At 40.3% G+C, this 25,407-nt stretch overlaps 1 protein-coding gene across 4 annotated transcripts; it reads left to right on the forward strand.

Annotated features, from left to right (window-relative positions):
* The first annotated feature begins 49 nt into the window (after window positions 1–49).
* LOC109463779 lies at window positions 50–25,324 on the forward strand. Of its 4 annotated transcripts, none has more exons than XM_019760641.1 (31): window positions 50–298; window positions 579–685; window positions 849–1,025; window positions 1,265–1,472; window positions 1,690–1,889; window positions 2,224–2,428; window positions 2,877–3,020; window positions 3,412–3,607; window positions 4,030–4,165; window positions 4,671–4,790; window positions 5,115–5,271; window positions 5,718–5,830; window positions 6,433–6,586; window positions 7,143–7,391; window positions 7,872–8,054; window positions 8,535–8,728; window positions 16,934–17,135; window positions 17,728–17,882; window positions 18,257–18,441; window positions 18,781–19,841; window positions 20,100–20,229; window positions 20,655–20,796; window positions 21,100–21,205; window positions 21,348–21,581; window positions 21,927–22,058; window positions 22,343–22,785; window positions 23,119–23,314; window positions 23,597–23,683; window positions 23,978–24,117; window positions 24,549–24,683; window positions 25,112–25,324. In XM_019760641.1, the coding sequence occupies exons 1-31, from the start codon at window positions 196–198 to the stop codon at window positions 25,256–25,258; spliced, it is 6,141 nt and encodes a 2,046-aa protein (XP_019616200.1). In that variant the 5' UTR covers window positions 50–195; the 3' UTR covers window positions 25,259–25,324. The 4 variants fall into 4 exon arrangements, with proteins under 4 accessions (XP_019616200.1, XP_019616209.1, XP_019616225.1 ...); XM_019760650.1 differs by having other exon boundaries at window positions 21,930–22,058; XM_019760666.1 differs by having other exon boundaries at window positions 21,933–22,058.
* Window positions 25,325–25,407: the final 83 nt, after the last annotated feature.

The raw sequence follows: 25,407 nt of genomic DNA on the forward strand, positions 1-25,407 counted from the left end.
AATGTCAAAATTTGAAAGATATATTTTTTTTTGCATCCAGGTCCAGATCTTCGAGTGTTGAATGACCTGGGCGCCCTTGAAGTAGCACCAGGGGTGCTTTTGCGTACTACGACACAGGCTAGCCCAGAAACCTTTGCAGAGCATGCTGGGAATGGTGATGTCATCAGTGCTGCAGGGCACCTGGTTTCCATAGTGATGACCAGCAGTGGTGTCAGTCATGCTCCTCTTGCTCTGTTGGCCAATCACATGGAGGCAGCTCTGAGCTGCCTGGTGGTAGATGGGACACATGGAGCACCAGGTACACTGTGCAATGTTTGTTGTTTGTTGTCTCCATTATTGTTCCTGGAGTCCAAGGTGAATCATCAGACAGTAGTATTTGTGATAGTGTGTATGAGACTAAACAATATACATATAATGTAATTTTCATATGAAGAGGAAGGATGTAAATTTTGTGTCGTGTAGTTCATAGATTTATTTGTAAACAGTTATCGTCATAACATTTTCCCTTGTTAGACCTTCCAAATGTTTTTTTGTTTTGTTTTCTCTTCCCAAATGATGCATTTTCTTCATACCTTCAGGTGCACCAACTTCAGATCATGGGACGGCTGGCAACAAGGCTGTGGAGTTTGTGCTGGGTTGTCTGGTCAGAGTTCCCACAGTCCTTTGCCAAACCCTGGCCAATCAGGTCAGTGACCTCAAGATTTCAGTCAAACCTTTTGACCTCTTACTTATAAAAATGTTGTACGTCATTTGACTGTATCCTGCTTAATCCATAAATTACAACAAGAAATTAACCTTTCTGTGAAATTTGTCTCAGAACACTAAAAACTTACTTGTTTTACTTGTAGGTGTTTCTAGAGCCACTGGGCAGAGTTGTTGGCATGACCACGTCAAAGTCCTTGTTGCTGGGAGCCTGTGGAACAGATGAGCAGCGCAGTAAGCTGCACTTCCTGGGACTGCTGCTAGGGGTCGGGGAATGGCAGCAGGATGTGCGGAGGAGGGAGGTCAAACCTGTCAAGGTCAAGGTAAGGTGAAATCCTTGAGAGTAATTGTGTGATAATTTATTATTTTATAATATAATATTTTAAAATAAACTCTTCAAATAAGTATTGATGATCATTTATGGAAGACAGAACGTCTTTGAGAAAAAAGAGTGGACTTAGTCTGAGTGAACTGCTCAAAATGATGATGATTACTATATAGGATTCATCCTCTGTGCCCAAGTTACAAGACATGCTCTCAATCAGCAAATCTGTTTGTTCAGTCAGCTGAAGATGATTTTGATGAGTCATCAGTGACAAGCATGGAGCAGGAGGAGACAGAGGATGAAGAGGGGGAAGATGAGAAGGAGAAAGAGATGGAGGAGAAGAATGAAGAGGAGAAGGATGGAGAAGAGGAAGAGGAGAGTTCCAGTGAGGAAGAAAGTGACTCAGAAGAAGATGAAGAGGACAAGGAGAAAGACATTGTTAAAGGTGCCATTTTTGTCAACATCTTTTTAATATTAAGAAATTGAACAGGAAAACAGTAAAACTGAATTTTGATAGATAACTGGATCATTATTGCTCCAAGTTAAGCTTGATATGGATGATAAAGGTATAGAAAATCAAATACATTCATGGCAGTACATATGTACTACAATGCACTACAATCAAAAGGTGAAATGATAAAATTTTGTGTTGTTTGCATCAGCACAAAAACCTACCACTAACACAGAGGAAACAAAGATGCAGGAGAGTGGTACTAAAGTTGAAGATGGAATGGAGGGAAAAGAAGAGCAGGAGGAGGAGGAACGAGAATCTGAGGAGTCATCTGAGTCTGAGACAGGTTCAGAAGAGGACAGTGAAGCTTCAACAAGCCAAGATGTACCAGATGTGGATCCAGAGACAAAGGTGCTTGTGACAAGACAGAAGGATTCCTAACTTCTGAATCATTCCTTGTATGATATATAATTATATTTATAATTATTGTTACTTACCAGTGTTGATAATTTTACAAGATTCATGTATATCAGAGGAATAAGGGGACAAATCATCATTTCATGAAACCATTGATTTCAAGACAGTAAAAGGAAAGCACAATCAGACTTAAAATTAGATATGCATTTGAAGTACATGTAGAAATACGTTGCTTCTTGGTCATTGTCAGATCTTCTTAGATCAAAAGCTATTCATACAGGGAGTATGTAAGGAACACAGTTTCTTCTGTATGTGTACAAACAAACAGGCCTGTTGGAAAGTGATTGAAGACATCCGTAGGAATGAGTTTGGGGTGGGACTGAAGCTGGAGAAGAAGGGTGAAGACCTGGTGGAGAGACACAAGAAGCGGATTGGGCGTGGCCTGGAGCGTCTGTCTAAGGAGCTGTACACCAAGGACACACACTTTGTCCTGGAGCTGGTCCAGAATGCTGATGACAATGAGTATGAAGCAGGTGGGGAGGGAGATTTTTGATGATGTTCTTACAAATCAGCAAATGACTGGGTACCATAGTTGTCATGAAAATGGGCAGATATATTCTTACCTAATATTTTTCTTTTCACGCTCTTTAATTTGAGGATGTCCACCAGTCATCACAAAGATAAATTTGTTTTGCTTTATCAGTCACTGCACTGGTGAAAAATTTACTCCTATCATACTATAATATTGTTCTGGGACAATGTTTTGTAACAAATTATACAAACTTGCAATTCTTAGAGACGTCTTCTTCCTGGGTTTGCTGTGAGGCAAAAAGTCAGGGCTACAATGTATGTAACACATGACTGTGACAGTAGATATTGGAGATAGGATGATAGCAAAATTTGTTTCTGTCAGGGTTATGCAAGGGATCACAAACAACTAATAATAATATGCAGAACTAGTAAAGACCTGTTTTTCCTCAGATGTGTCTGCCACCCTGGTGTTTGTAGTGGAGAAGGACAGAGTGACTGTACTGAACAATGAGGCAGGGTTTCAGGAGGCCAACATACGGGCCCTGTGTGACGTGGGCAACAGCACCAAGGGCAAACACAAGTTTGGCTATATTGGTGAGTTAGGAGTGCTTACTTACATGAAGGATAAACAAAGGCTTATCTTACACCAATGCAATATTACTGTTACTTCTTTGCATTTTGATACAATGTCACTGTTGCAATTGTATTGCAATGGCACCTATTTAATACCTACATGTAACTATTCACAGAAGTGCATGATACTACCATACAGTACTTTTATCACAGTATAAACTGTTGTACAAAAAAGATGTTGTGTATGCCTTCAGAAGGGCAAGTAATCATAAATAAACAACTAACATGAAAGTAAGCAATGTCTATGAAGGCCAATGTATGTTTACCTTCTTCTAACTACAGAAATTGGATGCATTTATGCACTGTTCCTACTGTAATTCTTGCCCATTTGAATTCTTTCCTACACATATAGGCCATAAAGGCATTGGCTTCAAGTCAGTGTTCCGAGTGTCGGACAAGCCTGAGGTCCACTCCCGTGGGTACCACATCTGTTTCGATGCCAGCAGTGATCCCATGGGTTACATCCTTCCCCACTGGCTACAGGAACATGGCTTCCAGCTGACTGCTGACGACATCGAAGGCACAGAGAAAGTTACAGACACACCACAGTATGTACATTTGTACAAATGTATAAACATGTTACAGTAAACCTACTTGGTATAAACTGATGAATTTTGATGCAGAAGGGAAAACTGTCAAGGATGTAAAATAGAAGTAAATCCTCATTATGACTGATTGGGCTTATGACCTTCCCTATTCATATTGTTGCTTGATGTATGTATCTTACTTAAAAAGATACATATTACATTATAGCAAGGAAAGAAACACTTTATAATTTGTACATAAAACATTGTGTCCATCAAGATATCACAAATAGAATTGATGATTGAGCTTGAGCACACAAATTAGCAAGATGTTGTTCTAACAGTGTATCAGTTTCATATATACATAATATATTCTTAAAAAAGACTAACAATTCAGTCTGTCCATAGTTACAGTACCATTATTTTGTTGTCTTTGCTTATTGCAGTTGGGAGACTAGAATCACCCTCCCCCTGAAGCCTGACCTGCAGCTGTCCCGTTCCCTTGGCAACCGTTTCCATGACATCCAGCCCTCCCTACTGCTCTTCCTCCACAAGCTCAGGAACATCACCATCATTGATAAGGTAAAGAACAGATGAAAATATTACATAAGCCAACTATGCCAGCCTCTACTTTAGCTTTAATCCACATAATATTGCAGGCATGAACTTTCAGGATCCATGTACATTTGTAAATCCTTTTGGATGAAAGTAAGACTTTTTTTACAATATGGCCTCAAATTGCCAAGTGCCAGTTGCCAAGTGAGCAGAGTATTCTTGGGAGATTGTGAGATCCCATCCAAGTCATACCAAAGACTTTCAAAATGGTACATGCTGCTTTCTTTTCTTAGCACTACTCAGCATTTGGCAAAGAGTATGGAAGTTGAATACAGCACCACGAGTGAACTATCCCCCTGCTGTAGTCATCCAAGGGCTACTAGAACAGAAATGTCCATCTGGTGCAGGAAGAACTTTGACTTAAATAAAATGCAAACTTTACATAGTATTACATTGTATCTCAAGCATTGAGAAAGAAGAACAATTTTTAGTTTAGATACATTTGTAAACTGATGTCCTTGTCTCCTCATAGATGGAGGGGAGGTGCCACTGTATGGAACGGCATGATGTGAAAGACAATGTCATTGAGATTCATCACTCCGGAGGTCTGGAGCGCTGGCTGGTCGTCAAGAAACTCCTGGATGCTAAGAAAGTAAGGAAGGATCTTCAGAAGAATCAGAACATCTTGTAACTATGCGTACATGTATAATTATGTACATGTATTATTATTTCTGACATCTGTCCCTAAGACAGTATTACCGGTATGAAGTTGAAGTCAGATTTAAAACATGTAGGACATTGTGGATTATTACATTTCACCCATACTATATTATTACTATAGACTTAAAATCTAATCCTGTCTTGTGGATGTTGACATATCTAGCCAATGTGAGAAGTCACAAATGATTTAGATTTGACCTTCATGACTTAAATGGTCATGATTTTATAACATTTTGTAATTTCTCTGAATGTCCAGGTGAGTAAGGATGGAGTAGAGAGTACAGAGCTAGCCCTGGCCTTCCTGCTGGAGTCTGTGAGGGAACAGTCTTACCAGCAGCCTGGCCTGCCTGACAAACAGCCTGTCTTTGCCTTCCTGCCGCTCAGAAGCTATGGATTCAGGTTCATCGTACAAGGTTAGGAATTTCATAAATCCTTTAGTATCATAACATTTTTTTTTGGTAATTGTGCAATGTTGAAAGCAAATTTATGTTTGAGAAAATATTATATCTGTGTTTACCTTTTTTGTTTTATATGTAATATTGAGATGCTTAGAATTATAAAGCTAAAAGATAGAATTATCTGCTAGTTTCTTGCCTTGGAAGCCTGTATAATGCATGCTTCTTTCTTATGTTAGCATGCTAGATGTTATTGCGACCAGATCTGAATTGAGATCAGAAATACCTTTTAGGTAGTCTGTAATTGGTGTTAAGTTGATGATTCTGTACTATAATTTGTATTGTCATTGATGTGTCATTTACTACAGTATGTGTCAGTTACTATGTATAACAGTGTAAAGTCTACAGTCATGCACATATTTAATGTCAGTGATGAAGGTTTAGTTTTCTGCCTGCCCCTGTAGGTGACTTTGACATCCCCTCGTCTCGTGAAGATGTAGACAGAGACAGTCCATGGAACCAGTGGCTGAGGGGAGAGGTCCCCGGTCTGTTTGCCCAGGCACTGCAGTCATTCAAGGTCTCTACTGTCCTTGTCATTCCATGATGAAATGTTCTTCCCTGCTCAAAAAATTATTTTGGTGTCTAACCTTCAGTACACATATTCTGTTCTACCATAACAAGTGGTTACACTGTAATGCAATTTATCTGAACACAGTACTGCTAGTATATTACCCAAAATTTAGACTTTTGTTTATTTATTTATTTTTTTGTTTATTCATGGCATTCTCTAAACGTGTGACTGCTGACCACTTTTCATTGAAGTCATGAGGCAAGATGTCAGGGTCAGACAAAATGAAATACTAGTAATCTATGGTTTCATGACTGGGCTCCTAACAAATCCATAAACACATACTCACACAGAACTATATAGATAGACATAGTTTTACAAAAAATATAGATATAGCAAAACACATTTTTAGCATCATATAGTATTCAAACAGTTGTACCTAAGGTGGATTGTAGAGATAATACAGAGGTCCAACCATCTTCTATAATAAAGTGATGTTGATATAATAAAGATGATGATGATATGATAAGCTGAAAGTATGAATTTGCTTATGAAGAATTACCCTTATTATTACTATTAATAGCTTCATGATTGTTTTCTTTGTTCTGTAGAACCTGGAGGGACTGAGCGGTGTGGAAGCAGTGTGCAGGTTCCTACAGTTTGTGCCCATGCCTGATGAGATACTGGACTTCTTCAAGCCTGTGGCCATGCAGATTGTACAACATATCAAGGCACAGGCCTGCATGCCTGTAGAGGCAGAGAATGGTAAGGCTACAGGCTTTTAACTAAAGCTGAGGCTGCTAAAGGTTGTTTCTAATCACAGTACAGAGCAAGAGCAAGGACAGCAGAGAAGCCATGTCAGTTGAATACTAGTATCAGTAAGTGACCATACAACCATATAGAATTATTTAGAAGTCAGTGGAAGGCATTTCAGCACCAGGGATATCTACCACAATGTTAGGGTAAGGGAAGAAGACAAAGCTATGTCATTTGTTTATCAGTAAGTGGCCATACAACCACTTGTTAACAGTTATAATTCAGTGGAAGGCATTTCAGTACCAGGGACATCTACTGCAATGTTAGGGTAAGGGAAAGAGATAAAGCCATTCCATTTGTTTATCAGTAAGTGGCCATGCAAACACTTATAAGCATTAATTTTGTAATTCATTGGAAGGCTTTTCAGCACTAGGGACATCTAGTGCATTGTTAAGGGTAAGAGAAAGAGACAATTTGAAAGTGAACAAAAATGTCATCTTAAATTTCCTATCTTTGTATGGAATTACATATAGATTAAAGATTGTTCTAAATGTCATTCTCCTAGGACAAATTTCTTGGAAGCTGCCATCACAGACCATCCTTTCCCATGATCCTCTTGTGAAAGATGTAATTGACAGCCAGTTGCTTAGCAACCATCTAAACCTGTTCTACATCCATGGTGACATGGCTGCCGTGCTGGAGAGATACCCTGCCCTCTCCACTGTGCTGGGCATCCAGAAACTGTCCACCAATCATCTGATAGAAGTGGGGAAGGCCATGGCCTCTACCTTCAAGCAGCAGCCTGAGGCTGGAGGTAAGGGTTGGGCCCTCATTTGCATGTCATTTGCATCTTCATTCTTGTACAGTGGGAAAAAAAGATGGTCAGCTACCAACAGGAATATGTAGTTTGTTCTTCTGAATCATTTGTGTATAGACCTTGAATTTTATTTAGTACAAAACTGTCCTAAAGAAAAATGTCATAACTAGCAACTGCAAATATCATGTAATCATGATGTGGAACTTTTTTCTATCAGTCTGACCCAAAATGTGTTACCACCGCAAAATCATAATACTGCCAATATGAGTTTTATATATAGTTCTGCTGTACTAGTACTGTATTGGAAAATTCTTATAAGACATTTAGGTCACAAATAAGCATATAATTTGTGTGAGGTTAATTAGATACAGTACCAGTACTTAGGGATTAGGTATTTTGGACCTGTACCTAATCAATTTTTCCGGTACAGATACGGTACCAGCTCTAATTGTTGTCATCTGTTCTTGTTTCTTACAGAAAACCTGTTTACGGTGACGAAGGTTGCCAAGTGGCTGGCCTGTGTTCACCGTGCTCAGGAGCAGGAGTATAACAGCTCAGATGAGATGGTGAGACAACTGCAGGACATCTCCATCCTCCCTCTCTCCAGCGGCAAGTTTGCCTCTGCCAACGGACCCACCATCTTCTTCCCACTGTCTGAAGGTCTGATATGTGTCTTTTATATCTTCTATTCTGTTCATAATCTTGTCATAACCATTGTTTTTATTCTCATTTTAGCATTATTATTCATTACCCCTGTGTTCCGACGAAGTGTTTCAATGTATGTGTTTTAGATGTTATGTTAGTATACAATCGTCATTGTATGTTTTGAACACTGAGTCAGACAAAGATCACTTTTTTCTTTGATACTGCTGACTATGACTCCTATTTGGTAGTTTTGCATGTGTTTGTTACAAAATATTTATCATGCAAGTTCATCAGTGTTGGTAGAAGTTGTTTTGAAACAGATTTGAAGGTCTGTAATGTCCAATACAAAGAGAACAGGACTTTGATTGTTCAATTCAACTCCAGTCTTTGTCAAGGTAGAGAAATTGAACAGTAAAAAACTTGAGTCCAGTTTTTTTGTTGGAATTCAAACCTGAGTTACTTATGCCCATGCTTTCACCCACCTACACACTATAGGCCAGGTGAAGGGAGTGACGTCAGTGTTAGCGCGGGACTTGAACACGGTGCGCCCCGGCCTGCTGTCTCTCCTGGACGATGTGGGGAACTCCCATGCCAGACTGATGCTGAACACCCTGGGTGTGAAGAAAATATCTCCCATAGATGTCATCAACCATCACATCCTGCCTATACTGGAGTCTGAGGAGAGGAAGGTGGGTATACCTTTGTGTTTATTACCTCCATGAAAAATAGAATGGCTGACTGGATTGGTTTGATATTTGGCATGTCATTAGGTTGTGACAAAAAATAAAAATGAATAGATTTTGGGCTGCCTGGTGGCTTTTCTAGGTACTGCAGTGGAATTTGACATACGTACATGTATGCTTTCATATTTGTTAGTTATTTATAACTAAAAGCACCTGGCCATATGATGAGTATTGTAATTATTATTCTGAAAATGCTGTTCTGCTAAGAAGTTACAGGGGATGGTCATTGGGAAGTGTTTTTGGATCACCCCTTCTGTCTCTTACTCTGATCTTACTATCCTTATGTGTTGCTGAACTAATGTGTTTCATAATAATGATTACTGTGCCCCCCCCCCCCATTCATCATATGTGGATATGTTTGACCTTGAGCAAAAGATTGAACCACAATCTTAGCTAACCGTAGGGCTTTTATGGTCTGATCTACAAAAAAGCAGTGAGAACAAAAATTAGATGATACAGATTAGTTGAAGATATGAACATGTATTAGAATCAAAGTATCAAACAATTGATATGTTAAACATTTCTGTAGGTCTCTTGAAAGGTTACCAAACACAGTTTTGATTGAATTGTTGTCAGTTGCATGATTATACATTATCAGGTACAATGTCATGTACAATTGCATTTAGTCAGGCTTTTGTCAACTAGTAGGACAGCTAAGCTTTGAGCAGACCTTTACAGGTTAATGATACTAAATGTTACAAGTTGCTGTACAGTACAACATTCTCAAAGTAATATAACTTCATTCATCACTAACATTGTACAAATCATAGCCATCTTCATAGCACACATATTAACATTAAGTCAAGATCTTGGTAGATTCATCTAAAATGAATTTTGATTACTCAAGCTAACAATAAGCAAACTTGTAATGTGTCTTATGTACATTGTAATACATGTACTTGCTATGTAATAAAATTATCTTATATTGGAAGTGTACAATGAATGATTCCCATATTGGCTATTAGATAGCAGTATGCAGTACATTTCTGTATTCAATTTGTATTTTGCAAACATCAGTCAACAGATCATTTAGATATTACAGGTCAATGAAATATTTTGTAGTCACTTACTTCAGTAGGCTGTTACAGTAGCAGACCTTATCAGTATATAATGATGTTGCTCTTATTTGGAAATATATACAATTGTCTACAAAAGAAAAGATATACATTAATAGTCTCAACATATTAAATCTTCAACCTTTTCTTCTTATTGATTTTATTTTACATCAAAGTTTTTTGAATATTTGAATTTTTCTACAAAAGAAAAGACATACATTAATGGTCTCAACATATTAAATGCTCAACCTTTCCTTCTAATTAATTTTTATTTTACATCAAAGTTTCTTATGTAAAATGTACATGTAACATCTTTATATGATACATGTCTCTTATCATCATCATAAATTAAAGCAGTTAGGCCTCAAGATCTCTCTACAATCATGATATTATATACATGAAGCAGTGTATATTCTTAGTCAGTACATGTACTGTACTATACAGTATGAATAATTAATCAAATCATAAAGAATTTAAGGACATTCTTCCTAACAGGATGTCATGACTGAGTACTGGCATTGAGGTTTTCTAAATATAATGCAGACAAACTTATGAGCCAAGTCTACATGTACAATACAAATTACATGTACCAATACAAATTGGATGTGCTAAAGAGAATACAACATCTGGTATATAAACTGTCTATACACTCAGTATTATGAAGTAATTCTGCCATATGGTTGAGCTCTTCATTGTTACCCACAACACTGAAAAAAGATCAGAATGTGTGCACACTTGTTTTTTGAAAAAGAACAAGTGCACTTGTCCATATATATATATATAAGCTACATGGACCTGTTTTATTTACATAGATTGAGATTTTACCATAACAGACTTTTTAAAGCATCATTCCTACTGTAACTGTAAAGTTATATACATGCTTACTATTAGTACACAATGGGCATTGGTGTGCAAATAATTCTGTACATATTATACACTTTGATAACATTTTGTATGGATTTACAGATCTTTTTGATGTTTTTAGAATATCGATCTCCTTGTCGATATCGATATCCTTTTTTCGATCACTCAATCTCATTTTTGTGATCACTCCTTAATCATTTTTGAATACTGTTTGGCTTTTATTATTGAGATGGTACTTAATCTTCTGGATGGTCGTAGGGAGTAGCATGATTATTTTTTGGCCAGTTTCATGGTTGTGAAGGTTTTCTTAGAGATGTGTAGAGGTGCACATCAATCTCATCGTCAGAATCTGACTTGCTCTCTTTCCTAGCAGCAGGAAATTTCTGGCCCTTTTTCGGGGGAAGAGGGGGAGGCTTGTCATCCTCTACAACTTTGCTTGTGCTTTGTGGTTGAATGGTCTCATATGCATGCACAACAGGCTGCTTTGGGCCTGCATCTGAACGCTTTTGGCACTTTGCATACATGTTACTCACCCGCTTATTTTGGGCCTGCCCTGTCTGATCATGGCTGTCACTTATTACAATCGCTGTGGCGTCTGCTTTTGGTACCACAACTGTGGGGTCTAAGGCAGGAGGAGCATTCTTGGCTCTGCACTTGTACCAGATGATAAAAATGATGCAGCCAATCAGGACGGTGCCGGCTACTGCCCCACAAACTGCACCGACCAAAACATTCAGGGAGAAATTAGGACCATATCTTTCGTGCTTCTTTGAAGTGCCGTGGACGGCAAGAGGTTCAGTTTCATTTGCCATCATGGCAACTGTTACAGTTGTGGTCACATTCCCTTGAGTTTTGAAAGGCTGTGTGTCAAATGTAAAGCCAAGAAGACTCATTGTAGGGACAACATCGGCAAAAGAAGAAGATGTCGACACTGCAGATGGGCTGAATGGGACTTGGGTATCAGCAGGCTCTGAGGCAAACACTGAGCCATCAGAACTTGCTGTTGACTGGGCAACAGCAAGTTCTGGCTGGTTGCCGGCTGTAGTGCCGGCTGTAGTGCCAAATGTGGACACTGCAGATGGGCTAAATGGGGCCTGGGAATCGACAGGCTCAGAGGTAAATGTGGAGCCAACAGAACTTGCTGTTGACTGAGCATTGCCTGATGTAGTGCCAAATGTTGAATCATATACTGCAGATGGGCTAAATGGGGCCTGGGTATCAACATGCTTAGAGGTAAATGTGGAACCAACAGAACTTGCTGTTGACTGTGCATTGCCTGATGTAGTGCCAAATGTTGACTCATATACTGCAGATGGGCTAAATGGGGCCCGAGTATCAACATGCTCAGAGGTAAATGTGGAGCCAATGGGATTTATTGGTAGCTGAGCCCTGCATACAGCATTGCCAGATGTTGATACTGCAGATGGGCTAAATGGGGCCTGGGTATCAACAGACACTGTTGATACGGTCAGCTCTTCACAGAACAGATTGATATCTTTAAGCTTTTTTCCCCGGAAGTTTGGGGGTTTGGTACAGACTATGTCGTCTTCAAATGAATGAGACCCTGTCATTTTCAGCCTGAAGGGAGCCATCCCACAGTCACACTGCCAGGGGTTGTTGTTAATATTTACCTCAGGGATGGATCCCAACACGTCATAAGCTTCTGGGGAAAGGACAGCTATCTCGTTATACTCGAGGTGAAGGTGGCTCAGATTTGAGAATGTAGTATTACTCAAATGGAAAGTTGTGATCTCATTTACATTCAACTTCAAACGTTGCAGCTGGGGTAGATTCTGGAATGAATTGGGGTGGACAGTTTTTATCTGGTTTCCGACAAGGTACAAGTACTTGAGATTTGGTACATCAGAGAAAGTGCCAAACTGAATATGGTTAATTTGGTTGTATTCCAGTTTCAACAATTGCAGCTGGCACAGTTTTGAAAATGTGCCCGGCTGAATGTTATTCAAGTTGTTGTTGTGGAGATACAGCTTTTCAAGCTGGGAGAGGTTTGAGAAAGTGCCCGGTAGAATCTTGTTTATCTGGTTTGAATTCAGGTACAACTTTCGTAGCTGCTGTAGGTTTGAAAAAGTAGTAGGGTGAATGTCAGTTATTCTGTTGGACTGCAGGTCCAGTGTGTGGAGCTGGGTCTGGTTGACAAAAGAAGATGGTGGGAGGGTTCTAATCTTATTGTTATTAAGATATAGAGACTCAAGCTGCTTGTGATCAGTAAAAGTGTTAGGGGAGAAAATCGCTATGCGGTTCCTCTGAAGATGCAACACCTGAATTTGCTTCAGACCCTCAAAGACACCTTGTGGAATCAATGTGAGATTGTTTGTCTGAAGGTACAAATTCTGTAGTAGTGGGGTTGGACGGAATGTTCCTACTTCAATACTACCGATGTTATTTTCACCCAGGTTAAGGTACTCTAGTTTACCAAGTCCCACAAACATGTCAGCTCGCAGGCTGGTCAGCTTGTTCATGCCAAGTTCCAACCTGTCTAATTTGGTCAAGTTTCCAAATGGCTGATTTGTTATCTGTGAGATACGATTACTTTCCAAATTCAAGGTCACCAACTGCCCATACTTTGAGAAATCTGAATGACTCAAGCTTGTGACCAGATTATTATGCAGTATCAATCTACGAATGGATGTCTCAAAGTTCTGTGGAATGCTGGTGAGGTTGAGATTGTTGCAGGTGCAGGTTGTAAACCGGCAGCAGCTGGCCTCTGGTATCTGGCCGTGGAGCTCATTCAGGAGGAGGAGAAGGAGAATCAGCACGTGTTGTGGTTTTCTTGCCATGTTGTAAGTTGTCACCTAGATAGAGAAAGAGAATAGGAATGAGACAATTCAGTTCATGCCAGTGGCAATGATAATGTATAAGATATTTTTATGGCTCTTCGTAGCAAATGTGCATTGGACACCAAATTTGTAGTGTGTTTTTGGCACACAGACAGCTTAGGCTAAGACTATTAGTAAGAACTTGGTGGGCGTCACTCCACTGTACAGAGAAATGATAATGTCTACCTAACATAATTCCACCAGGTCCACCACCTAAAAATGCATTTAGACAGATCTCCAATGCAATGTCAGTCAGTAAAATGCACTGCTGCTTACCTAAACTGTGTATACCTACATGTAGGGTTTTCTACATTGTACACTCAGCATCTCTCAAACAATTTATTTTTCAAAGTTGCAGATTGGAGACTGCATGAATATATAGGGAATTCAAAGCTGTTGAATATTCGGATCCTTATTTTGATTTGGTCAAGAAATGCTTAGGAGAGCAAGCAGTGGGAATGGGCCCAACATACATCCCGGTTGTGCACTGTATTTGCCTTAAAATATAGTTCTCTGAAATAATGTAAGTTGCAGAAATAGAGCAAAGCAACTCTTGCATTTATGTATATGGGGCGTGAGGAACCTCACATCGTGTTAATTTCCTTATTTTAGGTACCCCACATAGCTTGATTTAAGCCTTGGAGAGATATTTGAAGAAGCAAAAATAGAACCATCCATTCTTTTTTCCATGTTAGCTTGCATGTGTGGGGCAGGTACATTTTTGTACATTTGTGGGAAAATTGTAGAAAATTCTCGAAACCACCGCATGCCTAATTTGTCTGTCCTGAGACTCCACTGCGCAGGACACATTGCACTGGCAAAAATTCATGAATCTGAAGCATATGAATTATGAATGCATCTGCATCTGCCACAAAAACATTAAACATCATGATGATCAGAGAATATTCTACTATTTTTCCCACAAACAAAGTTTGTAGGAACAAACAGGTGAACACTGACATATCGCAGTGTGCCCGAGTCCTAAAAGGAAAACCAAATTTCTGTAAAAGCAAAGGTACGGAAGTGTAAAATATGAATACATTTTGTGGAAAAAAATCTAAACCCAGGGTTATTTTTCAATGCCTGCTCAGTCAAATGTGTTGATGTGATTCATCCAATTTTAAAAGGAGATAACACGTAAATCCATAAGTCTGAAGGTTGATAGACAGGGTTTAAAAGATTAAATGTATAAAAATTATGCAGGTCACGTCATGTAGGGCTGTTACAATTGAAAGCTGAGCAGGTATTTCTGATGTCTATACATTTGTACCTGTGCCTAACCTAGTACAACAGTCTGTGTTCCGCGTAATATTTTTTGAGGGCCTTTGTTTGCTGTACTAACTGTTACCACCTCTTTCGTTAAAACAAAATTGAAATGGTCGCTAAAAGGTATCCAGTACAACATGTATGATAATGATTCATACTTCAATCTTCCAGTGGCAGTTGGCTTTCCAATCAACACAAAAAAACAATCATAGGCAAGAAGGGGAGGCCAATGAATGATACAGTTATTATGATAAACATTGTCTGGGGCATTACCATAATTTTCAAATGGTACGTGTGCCAGTGTAGGGGTTATAATATGCAGAAAAAAAAGGAGTTTGAGTCCTGAAAGATAAAAATTTAATACTGTATTGAATAAAAATAATTGCCTAATGCTGGAGTCAAATTTTCAATGGGGCCCATGCGACACGTTCCCAATCTAGACGAGGGGAGAAAAATGAATGATACAATTATTATAATAATTGTCTGGTGCATTACCATTTTCAAATCGTACATGTGTACGTGTGCCAGTGCAGGGGTCATAATATGCAGAAAAAAAGCAGTTTGAGTCCTGAAAGATAAAAACTTGTACTATACTTGTACTTGTACTGTGTTAAAAGTCATTGCCTAATGCTGGAGTCAAATTTTCAATGGGGCCCGTGTGACATGTTCTCAATCTAGATGCCAGCCGGCGGGCGGCTGTCACAGTCACAATTAGGTTATGGCTTCATCCCGGCGTATTTTTCTTGCCAGGACTTGGGGTGATTTTCAGTTCGAGTTAAAATCAACCTGGTGCCCGCATGGGACAAAAAAAAGGGTCCTCAGCCGTCGGGATCCCCCACCAGGCCCCGTTCGGGCCCCGTCCAATAGTACCAAAAAACAGCCCGCCTGGGCGCCGCACATTCCCCGGTCTTTAATTGTGACCTAGGAATAAGGAGTGGATTTCTGGAACGTACCAGAACACAGTGGCAATGCTTTGGAGGCAGTGGAATTTAAGATATGAAAAGTTGACTGTCTACAAATGTAGCATAACATGTTACATACCATCCTGGTATTTCAGTATTTTTATTCCTAAAATATAAAGAGCAAGTTTTAACATTTATTGTACTTCATAGAATAAGGAAATTTGTAACATTTGAACTGTATTTTCATTACTAAGGCACTAAAAGAAACCCATGTTTTGGAACAAGAAATTTTTCAATGTAGATCCTGCTGTTGGATTTTTCAAGAAGCTAACTGGTATTACGTTAATGCACATGTCTAGAGAATCTAATGTATACTTACAAGGATGGCCTTTTGCTGATTTCAGAGTAGGCTTACCTTTACAGTTTACAAACTCTTTTTTCTCTCTGGTGAGAAAATCTTGGACCTCTTCTTTTTTGTTCGCTGCTGCGCTCGTGAAAAAGGTGCTCTCAGTAGCTGTTCCTGCGCAGCAAGTGACAAACAGCGCCGAATCAGTCTAGCTTCACCCTGTCATGTGTTTCTGTAATTGTCTGAACCTGGCAATCTGAATATTGATGTTTAGCAGGTTGTTTACGCCCAGTTTCTATTCAGTGACATGTTTTGTGACAATTTCTGAGACTATTAAGAAATATATCATTATATCATCTTCAGTATGATAAAAAATTGAGCCTGTTTACAACAAAATGTCACACTTCCTCGTACAGTTTGTTTACATTCACACTCAGAGAAATACCTTTTACATGATTTCATCGTGACATTTTAAAAAATGTATATTATGCATTACATGACCTTTCGATAGAAACCACCTTTCTTGGAAGCCACTGGAATTTTCCACAACCTTCACCTAAAAAAGCACCTTAGGTGTTTATTTTCCTTCAAAAGTATACCTGAACATTTACTCTTAGAAATGGTAAGAAATGAAAGTTGGGCAAATACTGGTGCACAATTTTACGTGAATAATCAGGAATAAAAAAATATTACATGTTGTATTACTAATCAAAAGTACATATTCATCCTACATGAAAGAGTCAAAGAACAAGAAATAGTCATGCCTCTAAGTACCAGAGTTATCATCCTTAGATTTAGGTGTTTAAAATCTTGTTTTTACCTACTATATATAAGAACAATTGTAGACTGACAGATGGGTTTTCCTCTAATACGTTTTTCAGAACAAAACCAGGGAGCTTCTGATTGGTTACCTGGTGTTTATCAAGAGCCAATGGGATCAGCAGCCTGGACATGTCGACCTTGACCGGCTGAGACCGGTTGCCCAGGTGGTGACCAACAAGGGCCTGATGACGCCCTCCTACCAGCCTGTCCACTTCACACCTGCTTATGGCAACAGGCTAGACCTACAGAAGAAACTGCCTGGTGAGACCTTGTTTCCACAGTTATTTTCAAATTTGCAACAGGACTGAGTGGGCAATGTGAATTCATCTGTCCTTGGAAAAAGCCTTCCCTATGATAAGCGAGATGACCTGTATACATGTACATGAGATGACCCATGTACATGTATACAGGGCCCCACCGAAAAGCAGTGTTACCACTAAGTGGGCAACCCTGTATCAGAAAATAAATGAAAATAAATAAATAGAACACTGTGCTTGGCAAATGCTTCACAGTTTCAGTCCCTTATATTCATCTATAGCTGACAAACTTAATAATTTTATACACAGTATGTTGTGAGAAAGAGATGCAGCTTAACATGTACACGTTATTCATATTACAGAACTACACTGTATGTTTTGTGGTTTTTAGATATGGCTAGGTATGTGGCTATCTGAAACTGATGTCAATTGGACTCAGATCAAGGATACTAAAAATGCTATTGGCTCCTTGGTGTTCCTCCATAATGTACCTCATACAATGATTTCACCTGGCCTACAATGTGTACACTTTGAAATGACATGCATATTGTATTATTATGTGCTGCTTGTAAGATAAAACGTGTGTTGTCTCCCAGGTAATGATTGGACGCTGCTGGACAGCTGTTACCTGGGCACCCCCACCCCTACACAGCACATCATGCAGACATGGAGACACTTCTTTGTCAAGCTGGGAGTGCAGGACTTCCTGGCTTTAAAGAATGAAAGGGTCAAGCTGACCAGTGAACAACTGGTAGGCCAAAGGCATTTAAGTTCTGAAAGATGTTTGTTTTATGAGCACTAAGAAGTTAAGGTTCAGTGTATGATGATGATGATACGAAATTTGGCAATATTTGTACTGAGCAAAAGCATTCAGTGAAAGGAGACTATTTTTACCGGTAGGTTTCTAGTAAAACATATTATTAAACAAACCTACAAATGTATTGTTGTTCATTAAAGAAGTTAATAAACAAAAAAAATTCAGAGAAGCAAGAGTCACGGTGCTAGTATACATTTGTGCAAGGGATAATGATTTTGTGAATTTGTAAACCAAAGAGTCTCATTTGATTCAATGGAATTTTCAATTTGTAGTCTTTGGTACTAAATTTTTATCCTCTGTTCTTTCAGGGAAAATCTCCATGGAGCACATTGAGTTCGTTCTGGCCTAAGTCTGACCAAGGGTATGAGGTAGAAGACTACACGTGTGCAGAGTTCTACAACCTGGTCATGGCTGACCTGCCCACTGATGCCAGGACTCAGCAGATGCAGATTCTGTTTGAGATGATTGACAAGGAATGGGACGGAAGCTACAGGTATGTTCGGGTCTGTAACTTGTTATGTTTACCGATTCGATTCCCTTGTTCGATTCCCAGTGTGGGAACCAGTGAGACAACTATAGGGGTGAGTAGAAACATGAAAACCCCTGGCTCCCGGGAATCAAACCCGGGCTGCCAGCTAGAGAACCCAATGCACCAACCGCTAGGCCAAAAGGTCTGGACCTGTGAGACAGCTGGTAGCACTTGAATCCCAACTGTTACACTGTTGACAGTGAATGTTACAATGTGTAAAACAGTAAGATAAAGGCATTATGGATTACTTCTGAATCATTATTACACATTGCCAGAATGCTGTATGTTCTATGTTGACTGCAGGAAGTACTCCACAGCCCAAGTGTTTGACCAAAGTGGAGTCAAACTGTGTGACACAGAGTCCTCCTTCCTCATCCATATCAAGACCATCCCGTGGGTTCCTGGGATCAAAGCCTCAACTCTCCCCACTGTTGCTCGAGATGGCACAGTTCAGCTCTTCCACAACCCTGTGTTCATGCGGGGAAGCGAGCTGTACGAGAGAACCCATGAACACCTCGGCTTGCTGGCGCATCACGTGCCTTACCTGAACGCTGCCGTCCAGACTGAGACAAGCAGCTTTGGCCAAGTCCTTCCACTCCAACAGTCCCTGACAACTGACAGGCTATTGGCCATCCTCAAAGGTTGGTGCAGTGGGGAGAAAAGTCATGCTGATCAAGAAAAGGTATCAGGGTTAGAGTTCGCAACATCCCTGGCTCACATCAAGTTTGTGTATAACTACCTGCAGCAAAACTGCAACCCTACAAAACTGCAGGAGTTTTTCAGCAGCCTTCCAGGCATTTTTGTTCCCAACGTAGCTGTCTGTAACATTGACGGAGTCCTGCATGGTAAGTTCTACCACAAGTCAGACACCTGCTGGGTGGATACTTCAGGTATGTTCCTGAAGTACCAGACACTTTCCCGTGGAAGGATCGAATGCAGGAAGATCTTGCAGCCACTGTACAACGATTTAGCCCCGTTCTTCTGTGCGTCCGTGAAAGTGGAAGATTCGCCGTCAATTTCAGAGTACGTGAACCTCCTGGAACACGTGGTGGACGCGGTCGGACCACCGGACAGTAAGGACGTACAGGACGTGTTCACGGTGTACGCCACGCTAGGCGCGAAGTGCATCAGCGCCTCCCCATTCGGAGCGAGCATACAAATCAGCGAGCAGAATGTCGTGGAAGCGAATGTGAAGCTGTTGATCAGTGAGCTTGAGAAGAAGCCGGTTTTCCCCACCAAGGAGAAGAAGTGGGTCTGTCTGGAGGACAAACCGATGATCGCAGACGATCGTCAGCTGGAGGAGCTGTTCCGAGGGAAAGACGACAGAGTGCATTTCCTCAACTTCTCAGAGAGGGCAGGGAAAGGTATGGGATGAACAATGTGGTCTGTAGAGTGTATCATGCTCCCCAGGTTTTGTATTATGGTTTCAATGAAGGATATATCTTGAAGTTAAAGAAATGTGTGTGTCAAAAGGTTTGCTACTTTTTGGTATGACCATGTTTTTCAAATGTGAATGTGACTGTTTTTTAATACTCACACTTCTTATCATCCATTATGATTGTTGGGGAATGTGTTCTGTTAGGTTATATGAATCTGTTTTAAATCATTTCTCTTTTTTGCAGGGAAACAGGTGCCTTACCAGAAGGAGTACAGAGACATGTTCCTGAAGGCCTGTGGTATCTGCCCTCTCAGCCAGTGTGTTCAACAAGAATACATCCCGACACTGTATATACCGTGTCCAGCATTACAGAAGTATGTGTTTTAATTCCATACAGTGTTGCAAAAGTTTGTAAAGTATTGTACATTTGCCTGCCTTTATATGCTGAGAAATAGTCTCTGGTAATTTGATTATTTTGTTTTGATTTATTGAAATTGTAACAATACAATACATGTGGAACATAGGCAGCTGTTGCTGGTGTTGTGTCCCGCACATACAATGTAGAAACAAATGCAGGATGGACAATAGTCTTTTTCACTTGAGTTAAGTGAGGAAAGTGATGTTAAGTCCCAATGGCACAAGATCAGTTGCATGTCAGGACTCGAGCCCGGGACCTCTTGGTTCCGAGTCGAGCACTCTGCCATTATGCCGCAAGACCCCACTAATTTGAATGCTGTTTATCCAGCCTTGTGTTATGGACAATTGTGTTCATGTATTTACTATTACAATGTTCTCCTAGGTACGTACACATGGTGGTTCCATACATCCAGCGGTTCCTACTGTCACGTGAAGAACACCTGGAACTTCACGACCAGCTGCTGGAAGCAGGTGTCACCACCAACTTACAGGCCATGATGTTTGGACAGGTGCAGAGACTTGAGGTAAGCTTTGCATCTGCTGACTTTGCTTCTTTCATTGTTCCAAGAACCTACATGTACAGTACTAGTATATTAAGTTTTTTTATGAATTTAAACATATTTTTTTACAGGGAGATCATGATGATAATCATGATGATAAGTTTGATTGGTCTGATTCAACTTCTGACATGCTCATGACAACCACATTGGAAATTTGTGCAAGGTTGTGTTAAAATTCATTCTGTTATAAACATGCAGGTCTAAAAAAGGAGGGGGAACAGCAATTGTTCTTCTTTCTTATCTGTTCCATTCTATCCCCAAAACTAGGTTGTGTTCAGACTGCAGCCCTTTGCAGACATTGTGGAAACCAAGGAGGAGATTTGTGGGCTGAAAGATAATAGGGAGTTGTACATACAGAGGGATAATCTCACAGGTAGAGTCTTAGTCACATTCTCTTGATCATCCTCATGTTTTTATTTCATATTTATCTTCTGTTTGAGTTTTCATGAAGTAACGGGTAATGTTTTTACCTGTCAGAACAATATTATTATAATAACCTTGATGTGTCTTTACAGCTTACTCCAGAATACACAAAGAACTGGCCAAGCTGTTCAGCCGTGGAGACGCCAAAGTCCAGAGGGAGGTCACCAACTTCTTGGATCTGCTGTCACCTGTAGTTCTTGGCCAATCACCATTGACCATCGAGTACTTCCTGAACAGTCAGGACATAGATGAACTCCCAGAGGGGGTGCAGGTGTGGGAAGTACCAGCCCCTGTGCTTCCAGTGGAGGAGGAAGAAGAAGAGGAAGGTAATGAATTGGTACCACAGAAAGTCTACATTGTGCATTGAAAGTACAATCATAATGTTATGCATAATAGTGTGTTTCTCTGTCATTGAACGGGCCTTATAACCTTCCTTTTCTATGTCCTTATCTGACCTTGATGCATATTGTTTAGGAATTCATCAAAGCATATAACATTATAATAACAACAATTAACATCTTTTATTTGTACACATACATTGTGAGATGCTTGTGCATGTACATATGTTTCTTAAATTGGAGAGAGACATACATGTAACGTTACTAAGACTATTTCAATTAAAGCCCTGGTTCAGGGAGGTAACTGTGGCAACTGGGCAATTGTTTTTGTAGAAGAAGAAGAAGAGGAGGAGGAGCAGAAGGATGCAGAGGAAGCTGAGAAACCTGCACAGAAGCCTCGGGAGGGTCTGTACTCCTGGCCACCCAAGTCTAGTCTCTTCAGACCACAGGCAGGAGCACCACAAGGTAAACTGGACACATCAAAGTCTTCCACTGTAGATGGGGAAGGGGAAGACATTACAGTTAATGTGTATTTTTTTGTATGAATATACGAGTTAAGAAGAAAATTGAGTGATTGAGGAAGGAAATAAGATGAGAGGTATCTCAATTTTGAGATTAAGTATCACAAATCTTTTGAAATGTACATTTGTACTTGTTTTTGGACAATGACACAGTTCACTCCTTCATTGATTTCTGAAGGATTTAGCTTTCTGTAAGTGTAGATTAAACATCTTGCTGTGATTCTTCAGGTGCCAAACAAGATGACACTGAGGAGAAGTGGCCGACCCCCGCCCCTCCTGAGGAACACCAGAGGGGGGCACAGCTGTTACAGGAGGAAGGAGACACCAACGGACAGAAGGAGAGAACAGGAGAGGGGGATGGACAGACTGTGAGAGACCCCGCTCCTCGTACCGAGAGGCAAGCATCATCAGGCCCTCCGGGTCAGGGTTCTGTCTCCTACAGTGATGGGTCGTACCACGTCAAGGGGGAGGTCAGGGTAGGGGAGCCCACAGGGAGGACGTATGAGCGGCAGGATGGAGACAGAGTCGGCGGTGGGGCTCCTCCGGAGGGGAGAGTGGAGAGAGCTCTGGAGGAGGGAGATGGGAGAGTTCCCAACAAGTACGAGCCTGCCAGGATGGGAGGGCAGGTCAGAGCAGAGGCAGGACTAAAACCACAGGGACACCATGAGCAGGTAAGGACAGTGTGTTTTTTGTGTATATCATCCTAGCTATATAAGTTAAAGATTAAATTTGTTTCTATGGTCCCATCATTTATGACAGAAATTTGCCATTCATATTATTTCTAACAAAATGTAGATGAGTGTATAGAAGAGTGTTAGGGTGTTGACAGCTGTCAGTATTTTCACTGTGATCAGTATCTCTGGGCAATTTAAAGTACAATGTGTACATTTGTAGTTTGCAGGAAGGGGGGCCTGGGTCGTGTGGTGATGACTTTATATTACACTATGCCATGCAGTCATATGGATTTTTAAAAAATGTGCATGAATTTTTGCCCTGTGAAACAGGTCAGTCAAGAGCAGAGAGGACAGCCAGAACAGAGGCCCATCCCCTCAGCACCCATGGATGGAGCTCAAGGGGACGTCACTGACACAGCAGCGCCTCCTGTCAAGAGAAACAAGGACTACAGCATGAGCAGTGATGAAGAAACCTTGTCACCCAAGAGGACCAGACTGCAGATGGGACCACCTGTCTGGACTACTGGTAAGAGGAGAATTAATATCTTGTATAAGTTTCTGTTTCGATGATATTGTTTGTGATTTTTGTGTGGTATATTGTAAGAACATTGGATATGGTGATAGCAAAAATTATTATAAACATAAAGAATAACAATTTTTAAAGCAATGTTCTCTTTTTTAGCTGCATGCCAGAAACAAGGATTGAGCATGTAACATATTATCCATTGCAACTCTATTGTATCGAATTGACTGCTTGTAGTAATGGTTTTGATCAGCAGTACATTTTGGACTGTTTGCTATGACCTAGGGTCTACATTTGAGGATGCTCTGGAGTTGCTGGCAGACAGCTCAACACTGGACATCCCTGACCAGGACCTGGACATGGATGCTGATGGTATAACTACATAATCAGTATTTCATCAATAAGCAAATGCACAAACAATTGGGCGTAATCTGTTACAGTTGTTACAACTAACTATTGTATATTAATATATAGCAAAGAGAAGCAAATACCACTAGGTTGTGAAAATACCAATAGCTTGTGGAAAAAAAACTATGTCTAAATAGAGATATGCCAGTAGTAGATATACCGGTAGGATAAGAATTGGAAATGAAATTTTGATGTTTTTTAGCTGTAGAAATGAATAGAGCTGGAAATGTTGAGATGGTTTTATTTGGCTGTATGTAGATACTGGAGCCATTGGGAGATGGGGGGAAACACTGGTGTACAATTTCCTGACTCAACAGAAAGAGGAGTCCCCAGGACAACAGATAGACATCCTCTGGGTTAACAAGTACGAGGAACAGGAACTGCCGTATGACATCAAGGTACCATCATCTGTAGTCTCTTCTTCATGTTAGTTATACATTATTCACTATTGATATAATTGCCAAAGTCTATATGTTGCTGTATCAATGCACATTTCAAGAAATTGTCTTTTGTACACTCAGGTAAATTCTTACCTGATTTAGGTAGATCCTTACCTTACTAGTCCTTTATTTTGTAAACTGTAAAGCTCAAATAAAAATATCTTACAGCTCATTATATTGAACGCATAGTTTACTAAGTTTCATGGTGACTAGTGGGCATCTCCCACCATTTGTGGTTTTGAGAGTTGAAATCTAGACTGTGCAAGTTCTTATCAACAACAAATTGTTCTGATAACTCCTTGGAGCAACACAAGTACTCATTACATCATGTACATGTGTACATCCTTACTCAATATGCTGATACATAGCCCTATTTTGTGTGCATCTAGATAATCATCAAAGATAAGCCAGAGGCCTGTTCAGACCAGGATGGCACACCAGCTGAACAAATCACCATCCTGTACGTGGAGGTGAAGTGCACCCTGTCCCAGGGGAAGGAGTATTTCCCCATCTCCTCCAAACAGGTACGTATGTGACGTCGCATGGTCAGAGCATCTGGCTCAGAACCAGAAGGTCCAGGGTTCGATCTCCTGACATGCTCGATGTTTTGCCCTTGGGAAAGGCAACCAACTTGCTTCATTTTATTTATGGTGTAGTGATGCCAACCGGGCCAGTAACGGCTTCATTTAAGTCATCCCAAGTATGCAAATATTTACTTTATTAGTATGCGACATCATGTTGCTCATTAGCATACAGGCACTCGGAGCCATACATTCCTTCACAGAGACATGTCATACAATGATACAATAAACATACTCTTTCCTCCTGTACGTCCACCAGGCCTCTTGACTAAAATGTTTAAAGAGTGTCCTAACATTGATGAGGTCACACTCGTTTGTAAAAGAACTGCACATCTGCCTCTGAGAACTGTAATCTTTTTTATTCCAAACAGGTGGAGTTTGCTATCGTGGAGGAAGACAAGTACCACCTGTACCGTGTGTACGGGGCGGGGGACGCCGACCGCGTCCGGATCTGTCGGATCAGAAACCTGGCCGAGAGGATGAACAAGAAGGAAGTCAACCTGCTCATGTTACTGTGATGTGTGCGCTGCAACAACAGACTGTCCTTTCGTTGGTCCTTGATGTAAATGTTGGATCTGATACTTTACAACATAGTCATTCTTTCCATCAGGCTATCACATTTGACACTGTATAGAAGAGCTGGCAGATTGTAGAAAGTTGGATTTAT

Source organism: Branchiostoma belcheri, unplaced genomic scaffold, assembly GCF_001625305.1.
Source record: "Branchiostoma belcheri isolate BF01 breed outbred unplaced genomic scaffold, Haploidv18h27 scaffold1, whole genome shotgun sequence".
NCBI classification, from domain to species: domain Eukaryota; kingdom Metazoa; phylum Chordata; class Leptocardii; order Amphioxiformes; family Branchiostomatidae; genus Branchiostoma; species Branchiostoma belcheri.